Raw genomic sequence first — 10,670 nt, 5'->3', positions numbered from 1 at the left:
ATCTTGAATAAGCAACAAAAACGCCAGGAGAGCATTAAACCCAGCAATATTAGGGGGACAAGAAAGCAAAATTTCAAAGGGCCGTCGTCCGTAGTAAGATAATTTCCAACTCCGAATCTGCTTCAACGAGCTTTCTCAACTCTTCCGCAATCTGCTCTTTAGCAAGAGCTTGATCTGCATCAGGGGTGCCGTCTACAGGGAGAGGGTTCTGCAGAGCATACTTCAATGCGTAAACAGTTACCTGTAAGTCGCGAGTGATCTTGAGAAGCTCTCTCGCACGATCCTCAAGCTGCTTCGCATCGTCCACATCGCGACCCCCTTGGCGTCTTTCTTTTTCAGCCTCTTTGGTTTCATCCCGAACATATAGCCAGCAAGCACAGAGTCCATCAAAAAGTTCCCCGCGCCATCTCCAGACACGACTATGTGCCATCAACACCAGAGATTGAGTTGCCTGTATAGCAGCAGAAACGAGCGGAGGATATGCTAATCCAAACGGATTGGATAGAGTAGCACGGAGCAATGGGAGGACGTCCTGGATATACTTCGTAGTTTCACGTTTGAGATCTTTCATAACGATGGAAATCTGGGTCAATAGGAAAGTAGATAGTTCTTTGTGTGGGAAGGAGGCGGAAGATTCGACTGTTGCTCCTGAATAGCTGACATGGTTGAAAGACGAGATTAGATTTGATCGGAGAATTTTGGCGAGTTTGTTGTTATATTTTCTTTTGGCGTTCTCAATTTCAGATGGCCCTGCTCTTTGAGAGCCGGTCAAATGGTCCGTCTTGAAAAGAGAAAGCAAAACGGGGTAAGCGACTTGAAGAATGCGTAGAGAGTCCTGCTCTGGTGTGATCGTCGGTAGGGATAGCAGACAAGGTGTAATAGCTTCTTCAAAAACAGAGACGAGGTTTGTGCGAGCGAGGATGTCGGAGCTGCTCTTTTGAATAGGGCCGAGGAGGTTATCCAGAAGAGTACAACCTTGTACCTTGGCAAGCGGATCACTGTCGTCGATCAACGATAAGATGGCGGGTACCAAGAGCGGGAAGTGTTTTTCCAGGTGCCCAATGTTTTCAGTCTAGATAGCGGTGTCAGTTTTATTTCTTTATATAACCACATTCGTAGACATCATGATTATATACCTTGTACTGAGAGACTATCCAAGACAAAGCAGGTGTAGCATAGATATCGGTGTTTTTCCAAGGTTTCGTTGAATCATCCAGCATACTCCCATCAAAGCGCGGTAGAGGCACAGGATGCAAGTTCTTGCGTCCTTCGCTTGTAATGTTAGGATTTCTCTGTTTTGTGAAAAGAGGTTTGAGTTTGTCTCTCAGAATATCCTCAATAGTATCCCATAATCCATATTGACCTGTTACACCGAGTTGGATGGACGCCATTTCTGCAGCCTCATCTGAGGCCCATGGATGTGTCTTCGAGGTGAAAATGATCATGGCCAAAATAACATCCGGGGAATGAGAAGCGTCACGACCTGGTCTACTTCCATCAGTCTTTGCTGTGAGAAGAACTATGAACTCAAGAGCCATCTTCTGTTTGAGGCGGCAGTCGCGCTGTACTTGTATCATTTCTGTGGTCTCAATTTTGTCTCCATAAAGTACAGCAAACTCAATTGATGGAAGAGCGAGTTTACTGGCCCATTTGAACAGGTTGGTTGTTGCTTGGATGTCATCCGCTTCATTATTTGATATTTGTGGATCAAACCCCCATTTAAGAAAATTTAGGGCAGTAAGCAAGCTGTCACAGGCCTAGTAGGTTGTCAGTGTATTCTCGAGGAGCTAGCGCTGTTGTAACTGACAGTCTTATAGTTACTATTGTCATACTTCGAAACATGCTCCCATAATTGTGATAGATCACCTTTCACGCTCATTGAAGATGGGAGACGGTCGGGGACATCATCTCGGTCGTTTTCTATGGCAGACCTGGCCTCTTTTCGTAGCTGGTCCATCGGCTGTTATGGTCTGGGATGATGAAATTGGCCTGTTTTGTTTTTTTCGTTATATCTTTTCGTTCATTTAGAAGAAAAGCGGGAAAGGAACATTGAAGGTTTGTAAGGCAGGTGGGGTTTTATTTCCGGGAGCGTTGATTGTGGTTGGCTCTGGTCCCGTGTCCCTTGCCCATCTCAGTCAGATGACGATTTGGGAGCGGAGGAAGATGAGCTTATTTCACTACATATACTAGATACATATACTGATATTCACAGGATGTGTAAGGCAATTCGTCGAGATTCTTATGGATATGGGTATTTTGTTCTCATAGGTAAATGTTCTACAGCCCCAGCTCTGCACGTCGCCGTCCGATTTCTGCCAGCGCCGCTTCCTTGTCTGTATCAGGATTCAGCAACTGCCATTCTACCACCATGGTGGTCGCTTTGCTCATCCAGGGACCCTTCTTGGCACCCAGAGCGGAGATAATATCTCCACCATTAACGATGGGCTTTAGATCCCAGACATTCTCGAGCTGACTTTTTACTATGTATGAGAGGAATTGATCATATTCTTGGGTCACTGTAAATCGTTAGTATTAAAGAAAAGACTTCTGAAATTGGGTCGATCATACCATCGATGAAGTGGCGTGTCTGCATTACTTCTTGCAGGATGGCCAAGATAATACAAAGCTTCCAGTCTTTGCCCCAAGACCGGATTTGGAGTCCGATCTGTTGCCGAACCTCGGCAGGTGTGCCATGGAGAGTGTTTCCTAGCAAGGAGGACTTGCAGGCTGTAATATTTTGGTAATTGCAAGTAGCATCGCGAAGAATGGTAAGGGTTTTGTTATCAGTACGAAGGCTGTCCTTACCAACCTCGACTGCACGAACAGGAGGGGGCTTGGGCCTCGGGCATGATAAATCGCGGGGAGGAATAGATGTCCACGGCGCGAAGGCTGCAATCATCCATGCGTAATATGCGGTGGTATCGTCAGGCACAAGAATAGGACGTACGCGCTGCAATGTCGCGTTCGTGGTCGAATGTAATAATTCCGCGAGTGCATCGTAAGCGAGAGGCCACTTTGATGTGTCAACTGTAACCGCATCTTGATGGTTGGCAAGAATTGTTGAGTACAGATTGAGTCGGTCAATGAATTTCAATGCACCGTGTGGGTCGGGGCCTATTGTAGATAGTGTTAAAACATATTGCGATGCCAATAGTACGGATGTGGACTAAGAAACTCACCTCGAAGCATTTTCTCCAGCTCTGTGCCAACTCTTTCCTTGCTTATTTTGAGCTTGAGTGCTGCCCTGATATCTTCGTTTTGCATTGCAGTCTCGGTTTCTGAGTCGATTGAATATCCTAATCGGCTGGCGAATCGAATCAAGCGAAGTACACGGAGCGGGTCATCCTTGAAGGTCTGGTATGGCTCCATGGGAGTACGAATCACGCGTTTTTCCATGTCGTCTAGACCTCGTTGGGTCAGATCCTCCAGTTTTGATTCATTCAAATTGTAGAATAAGGCATTGATAGTGGCGTCTCGTCGTAATGCGTCCTCTTCTGCCGTACCAAACTCCATTTGCGGATTTCGGCTATCGTCCGAGTATGTTTCTTTGCGGAGATTGACCAAATCTATGTCAAGTCCAAAAATCTTTGTTGTCACCGTTTCCAGGTGTTTCGACTTTTCTGGGTTCGCCTCGATTTTGTGCAAGCTAACAATCGCATCACTCATGCCCTCGGTCGGGAGACTCTTTTTGTATTTTTCAAGATTTTGAGAATCGTCAAGGTACTCCTTTAAGAACAGCCCAAACTGGTATCCTGTCATATTACTGATCCCCACGTCGATATCGTGACTTTCTACCCCAAGCAGCTTGTCTCTAACCCAGCCACCAGTGAACCGAAGGACGGTCTCACTGGCACTAGCTCCAGCACTGTCACCTTCGACATGGTTCTTTTCGCTTATGTATTGCGCGACATCAAGGAGGAGGGTTCGAAGGGTGCTTTCAATCGGAGTGAGCTCAATAGTGGGGGGAGTAGGAGCCATAGCTTCAACGGAGACACCCCGCGCGGGGGAAGTAGAAATACGACGCCTTTTGCTTATGGGTTCCGGAGAATATGAGTCAAGGTCTCGTTCACGCATGGAACTATGCCAAGTTGTCAATGAAGAGGTATGTCTCGCGGGGTGACAGAGCTTTCGCGGATATGTCTGGTGTATTGAACTCGCTAGAGGGCGGGCGAGTGGAGTTCGGGTTTTAAAAGAAAGAATGTCAAGCAATGACTCAAGGGAGCGCACCCTGGACATCGACAGAGGTCCATCGACCAATCGCGCGTGGACTCGAATGGATTAGTAGGGAAAGAGCAGCTGGTCATGAATGAGTCAAAATATTGATCGCCGATAAAGCTGCGCTCTCACGTGGTTGCATCATCATTCATATCTGACCTGTTGGCGGCTATGTCCCCTTCTCACCCGCGGTTTCTTTGGTCTTCGTAATGCGCCCGAATCTCAACGATCTACATAGTTCTGTGTCCCATTTGCATTGGTGGCCAACAACCCAAGCTATATCTTCTCCGCTGACTACTGTACACCCAACCCTGCATGGTGCTCCTTCCCTTCAACTGTGCCTTACTAGAGCGTATCGGGCCCCTATTTAACAACGCCGCTCCCCTCATCAACAACTAAGCGGACCCGACACTCGTTCGTCGAACTTTGCTCCGCGTCGTCCACCTTTCTTTCTATCTTGACACCCTAGTCGATGGGGTCTGTCGATTCGCTCCTTTAGTTTCAGGTTCGCAGAAAGCAGTCGGTGTCCATGACATCGCCCGAAGATGCCACCCCGGTCAAACCACCGCCATCCTTTTCCCCCGGCGTTGCGCGAGTACCATCCATATCACGATACCCCGATGACCCCGAATCTGCGCATTCAATAGATGCCGAGCTGTCCGAATATCGCTCGGGATCTTCTCCGACGCCCTCTTTGGCCACCACCACGGAGCTCCCCATTCGCTCATCCTCGCCGCATGCTCAGTCCATCCGATCGTCCACCCCACAATTAGCCCGCTCGTCGCTTGGTTCACCTTTTGAGGGCCGATTCGATGGGTCTGAAGATATCAGATCACTCATAATACGAGCTTTCTCTCCAGCTGTTGCCGTTTATGCATCTGACGATACGGATGAGCTCGTTAGGAATAAGGGGTTTAAAGGGGGCTTTTGGGAACTAATCCGTCCGTTTGGAGAGACTGTGCCCGGGAAGGTGGTCATCCGTGACAGTGTTGGGTCCAGCCGTGCCTGGGAGGACTATGGCGTACGCTTCATGAATTTGAAAGGCTTCAGCCGGACTCCCGCAGGTCGTGAGTCCGGACGGGAGTCACCTCTGACACAGATGGAGGAGATATTGGAGCAGCAATTGGAGTCTAGTGAGGGACCGCTTGGAACAACTATGCCCTCAAAAGATGCGCAGGGATTACCGATTGCCAGCCCGTTATGGAAGATCTTACTGCGACAAATACTTTCGACTACCTCGGCGGCACCCCACGAAACATTTAGCCATCCTGTCGCGAGTGTAATTGCTATCAGCTCTCGCAACAGCTCACCTTTGGAGACGCTTCGCCAATTGTATGCAGAAAGCAGCTCTGGGGACAAGCGGTTACCGGATTGGGTTCATCAGGAGTACCTTCGATACTACGTTTTGGTTCATGACGAGGAACGTGACAACATCGCCGAGTCAACAAAACTGTACGATCAAATGAAGCGGCATTTCGGTTTACACTGTCATTTATTACGTTTGCGCAGCAGCCAGTGTGTTGTGACGGATGATGATAGCGTCCAAGTACCCACCTGTGAATGGTTATCCCCGCAAGAGCATCTATCAGGCGTGGGAGAAGCAGGTACGTAAACTCAACAACTTTCATTCAGATATTCGGTAATGACGGGTTTTCTAAAATTTAAACATCACAGAGACACTGGTGGACCTTGGTACAGACGGTACACCGTACCTATTCGATTCCGATGCAACTGCCATCCGCACATTTATCCGCGAACTCATTGTACAGTCCGTCATTCCTTTTATGGAAAACCGGGTAGCTGTCTGGAATGACCAAGTTGCATCAAGGAGGCGGGGAATCAGTGGTAGATTCATGTCAGTCGGTCGACGATTTATGACATTCGGCTCAGGCTCACGATCTGGCGGTGCTGGTTCTTCCGGTGGAAGCGGAAATTATGATTCTACAGACAATTCATATAGCCCAGATTCACCTGAGGCTGTCCTGCGAAAGATGGCCGATTTTGCTTTCATGCTTCGGGACTGGAAGCTTTCTGCTTCAACCTATGAAATGATCCAGTCAGACTACAAGAATGACAAGGCTTGGAAATATCATGCAGGCGTAAATGAAATGTGCGCAGTAAGCACGCTGCTGAACCCATTGGCCGCGTCTACCAAAATCAAGCTTGAAAGCATTGACCAGATGTTTGAAAATGCATGCTATTCCTACCTAACGCGATGCTCAGATGGCCCACACGCATTACGCAGTCTCACTCTGGCCGTTGAGCTTCTCAAGTCTCGAGGTGGATCTGCCACTGAAAGTGCAGCCAGGTGGGCCATGCGGGTCATGGACTTTGGCTTGGTCGGTCCAGTTGGTCAAATTTTATTCACAGAGAGAGTTTCAACATGTTATGCCTCGAAGACTCCCGTGAGCGGAGCCAGATGGGGTGCTCGTCGTCGTAAAGCCGGCATGTGGAGCATATTTGCTGCAGATCAATGGCTCAAAGCTGGGAAGGCGACTCAAGCTTCAGCCTGCCTGGAAGAGGCCGAGCGTCTTTACGCCGATGTCTTAGAGGTGGATGGTGTTTTTCCCATGCCTGAGATGCAGACTTTCGTCGACAATTTGCGACATGCTGTGAAAGTTGAATATCTTGGCACAAGAGGCTTCAATACACAGGATGAGCCAGCGCCAGAGGAGCTCGAAGCAACTGAAGAAACAAGTGAGCAGCTTGCAAAAGTTGGGAAACGTACTCATCGCCACTCACTGATTGGTCTCCCTGCACAACTGGATGCAGGCAGTCTCAACACCACTTCAGGTGTCAGGGACCCGGAAGACCCCCCAAATGATGACTTTGAACGAGCCTGAATTTATTAATATCTCATCATAGCATATAAGAATAAAATATCTTCTTGCACACTCCTCTGTTTATCTAGTCTTCCACTTTATCAGGATTAAGCCATCGAAGTATAGATAGTTAGTCACGTGGTTGTTTCTTATCGATAAAGCTGTCTATCGTGCATGCTGCCTGTTGACATCAACTCCCGCGATACAAATCCCCGCGGGATCGCAAGCAGGCCGCCTTTTCACATACCCTCGCCTCTACCTAATATTCTCACCCCACGGCCTCCAACAGAGGATACAAGTCAAGTGTGAAATCTTCTATGGTCTTACATACTTGTCCACCATGAGCGATCTCCTGAATTACATCCTAAACAATGAGGATGCTTTTCGAAGGTACAGACCCCAAAATGCATGCGAGAGCCACCGAAACCGTTGTTCGGAGGAGTCAAAGCAAAGCATTTTGCTAATGTCGAATTCTCCTTCATAGAAACCGCCTTCCGTCCCTCTACTCCGATTTTGCGACTCAAAAGAGAACAAACCCCGATGGTTACGCTGTCAATGTCGCAGCGTGGGAGTCAGCTCTAAACCACGCAGCGAAGCGTGGATATACCTCGTCTCGTGGTGTGCGGGTACGGTCTAATTCGATAATCTCCCGAGAAGGTCCGGCAGGTCGCAAGAAGACCGACCACCTTCTGATACGGACTGATGAATCTTTACTGCGAGATCTGGAGATTCCTGAATGGGGACGGCCTGTTGCTCTTGGTGCTGTTATTGTATGTTTCTCTCACGAAAGCTTTGGCTTTCGGTAGACAAAGTCATATTTTCTTGTCCTTTGTTTTCCCTTGTTTGCTAATGCTTGATGCTGGATAGGACGAAGCTATGCGCAAACGTACTATGATTCCTTTGCCGGTATACAAAACCACGCCTGGGAGTTTGCGCAAAAGTGAATGGCGCTTAGTTGACCCTGCAGCTTTGAGTCCGTGGAATGTTATGAGCTGGGGGGCTCGGCAGTTGAAAGGGCTTGTGATTGGCGAGAGTGATTCTTCGCCGAAGCTACAGGTACAAGAATTAGTGTTGGTGGATAATTTGCAGGTAAGACCAGCAGTACTTGGCCATTTAGAGCTTATAGACTAAACGATATTTCATTCTAGGAAGCAGGGGACCTGATAATTAAAAAAGCTACTGGTGGGAATTCATCCAAGTTGGACCTCATATACTCCAAAGAAAGCTTTACAGAAGAATTTGCGACTACATTAAACGATACCACGGAACTTTCCGACTCTGATTTTGATGTTCTCTTATTATATCTTTCTCGTGATTGCGGGTCCATTGCTTATGATGGCAAGGTATGTGGGAATGCGTATATGAGAAAATATGTGTGCTATTAGTACTGACCAAACCCGCCAGACCATCAAATTCAAATCTCCACACAACGCGGCGCATATCACGCAACAAGACACAACAATCGCCTCCATAAAAACTCTTCTGTCCACAATCTCAAAACAGGTGACAGGTTTGGAGTCAAAACTTGCGGAATTGACGCAGTCCGCCAAGTTGGCGTTGATCAATAAGAATAGGGTAACAGCTCTTTCGGCTGTGCGGTCAAAAAAGCTCGTTGAACACAATCTCGCGCAGCGGCTCAGCACTCTCGCCCAGCTAGAAGAGGTGTACTCAAAGATCGAAGCGGCTGCTGGTCAAGTTGAGCTTGTCCAAGTCATGGAAGCGAGCACTGGAGTGCTCCGTGGACTACATACTCAGATCGGCGGCACCGAACGAGTTGAGGATGTCGTTGAGGAGTTACGCGAGGAAATGATGAAGGTGGATGAGGTTGGAAGCATCATGAATGAGGCAGGACCAGTCATCGACGAAGGTGAAATCGACGAAGAACTGCAGGCACTGGAGAAGAGCGAAGAAGAGGCGAAGGAGGAGAAAGAAGCGGAAGAAACCCGAAAGAAACTGGCCGAGCTCGACAGCATCAGTGCGGGAGAAAAGAAGACCGACGTGGACTCGATACTAGCGGAGAGTATTGGCAAACTTTCTGATATGTCTGTCGAGGACCAGCCTTTGCCAGCGAAGTAGATCTTCCATCAGAGAAAAACAAGTCTATTTATGGGGTATATATTAAATCTGATCACGCTATTTCAACCACCAACCATGGTCAGGGATGGTCCGGGTGCCTGATACCGTTGCCCTGCGCCTTCTTTGCGGATTCGGGCTGTGATGACGATGCACTTGAGTCCGACGCGCCAGGAATTGTGGATCTGACTTGTGCATCTGTCTTCCGACGAGCACTGGCAATGAGCCGTTGGAAGTCACTTTTATGGTCTGCAGACCATCCAGCTGCATCGAACTCCTTGCTGGTTATCGTATTTCTCTCTGAAAAGCTCGTCACGGTTGAAGCGCCACCTTGCGTATCCTCCCATATCTTCAATTCACGAAGAAGCTGTGATCTGGTTTTTGGGTTTTCGGAGTCACAGTTTGCGTTCCAAAGGTTTATCCACTCCGTGTGGCGTCTTTTCAAGAGATCCCTAGGCCCGTCTCCAGGGATGCCGAGTTCTTTGAACTTTTTCCGCAACTGGGGGTCTCTCATGAGGTCGTAATTTAGAGTCGGGAGTCTTCCTATTTGGTTTGATGGGGAGTTCAGTGGGCGTTGCATAATTCTACAGTGTAATTAATTTAATTAGAACAGTTTCTCCAAATCTTATAACCGAGGCCACTTACCCGAAAGCTGTACTTTTTTGCGGCGTCTTCTGCGGCGATTCTTGTCCAGATAGACACCTATCAACATGACTGTTCACTAGTTCTGCCTTGACTTTTCGTTGACAGATTGGGCACTCGACCATGCCGACTATGGGCACTGAATTAGCTCACTCACGCGTAAGCTTGTTCAAATTTAACATGACTAACCTGGTATATAATCCTCGTCATCGCCTTCATCCTGGCTATCTTCGATGACCTCGGGTAACTGTTGCGATCCTATTGGAACTGTTCTCGAATTAGAATTGCGTGACCTCGTCGCTCGTTGTTCCGGAATGGCCTCGACCACCGATCCGTCCTGCTGTTTTTCCCGGCGATCACGTTTGCGCTTTTTATGAGATGGTTCTGGTGATTCATCTTGTCCCCGGTCCAAGCGCGCTTTTTCCTTTCTAGCCAGCTCTAGCACCTGAGGACGCGCAGTCAAGAACGTCTCTAGAAGTTCCGACACAGCCCAGTTGCGACGCAACTTCAGTACCTGATCACTATCGCGGCAGATCGGGCACCTGTTATCGGCAGATAGGGAGCGGCGAATGCATAGTGAGCAGAAGGTATGGGAGCATGAAGTGATCATAGGCGTATTAAAAAAGTCCTTGCACACTTGGCATCGTAGTGCAGACTCGAGTGGCGCCAGAAGTTGAAGACTTGTCCCCAACCAGTCGGTGGAGTCGCTGATTTCACCTGAAGACTCCATGGGGAGAAAGCAGCAGCGCTGTAGCTGCTTTGAAAATAACTGCCGATTGAAGCAACGGGGAGTGGCTTTGCTCTGAGGAAGTCAAACAGAGGAGCAACACAGAAAGTGGAGTTTCTCCACGCCAAGACACGCTGACTGATACGCGTTAAGTGCTTTGGGCACGCGTTCAAGGCAACTTGCGCTTCTCT

The 10,670-nt window shown here is 48.4% G+C and overlaps 5 protein-coding genes across 5 annotated transcripts; 2 read left to right on the top strand and 3 right to left on the bottom strand.

Moving 5' to 3' along the window:
* Positions 1-73: 73 nt before the first annotated feature.
* Positions 74-1,957, bottom strand: N7478_013111 (Tti2 family protein; the record flags this gene model as incomplete). Its single annotated transcript, XM_056929321.1, has 3 exons — positions 74-1,072; positions 1,137-1,757; positions 1,808-1,957. The coding sequence occupies 3 exons, from the start codon at positions 1,955-1,957 to the stop codon at positions 74-76; spliced, it is 1,770 nt and encodes a 589-aa protein (XP_056772683.1).
* Positions 1,958-2,277: 320 nt separating this feature from the next.
* On the bottom strand, positions 2,278-4,074 carry N7478_013110 (tRNA adenylyltransferase; the record flags this gene model as incomplete). Its single annotated transcript, XM_056929320.1, has 3 exons — positions 2,278-2,516; positions 2,569-3,114; positions 3,180-4,074. 3 exons carry the CDS (start codon positions 4,072-4,074, stop codon positions 2,278-2,280), a joined length of 1,680 nt encoding a protein of 559 aa, XP_056772682.1.
* A 670-nt stretch (positions 4,075-4,744) lies between these two features.
* N7478_013109 (TRAPP III-specific subunit 85 family protein) lies at positions 4,745-7,058 on the top strand (the record flags this gene model as incomplete). The annotated part of the gene is made up of 2 exons (XM_056929319.1): positions 4,745-5,819; positions 5,890-7,058. 2 exons carry the CDS (start codon positions 4,745-4,747, stop codon positions 7,056-7,058), a joined length of 2,244 nt encoding a protein of 747 aa, XP_056772681.1.
* Positions 7,059-7,377: 319 nt separating this feature from the next.
* Positions 7,378-9,113, top strand: N7478_013108 (putative vacuolar sorting protein SNF7 family protein; the record flags this gene model as incomplete). Its single annotated transcript, XM_056929318.1, has 5 exons — positions 7,378-7,427; positions 7,522-7,807; positions 7,905-8,126; positions 8,186-8,380; positions 8,442-9,113. 5 exons carry the CDS (start codon positions 7,378-7,380, stop codon positions 9,111-9,113), a joined length of 1,425 nt encoding a protein of 474 aa, XP_056772680.1.
* A 79-nt stretch (positions 9,114-9,192) lies between these two features.
* rad18 (E3 ubiquitin-protein ligase RAD18) lies at positions 9,193-10,482 on the bottom strand (the record flags this gene model as incomplete). The annotated part of the gene is made up of 3 exons (XM_056929317.1): positions 9,193-9,694; positions 9,756-9,882; positions 9,942-10,482. 3 exons carry the CDS (start codon positions 10,480-10,482, stop codon positions 9,193-9,195), a joined length of 1,170 nt encoding a protein of 389 aa, XP_056772679.1.
* Between the last annotated feature and the right edge of the window lie 188 nt (positions 10,483-10,670).

Source organism: Penicillium angulare (assembly GCF_028827245.1).
Source record: "Penicillium angulare strain IBT 27051 chromosome Unknown utg000012l_segment0_segment0, whole genome shotgun sequence".
NCBI classification, from domain to species: domain Eukaryota; kingdom Fungi; phylum Ascomycota; class Eurotiomycetes; order Eurotiales; family Aspergillaceae; genus Penicillium; species Penicillium angulare.
Note: the sequence above shows the minus strand (reverse complement) of the source record. Positions and strands in the feature narration are given on the sequence as shown.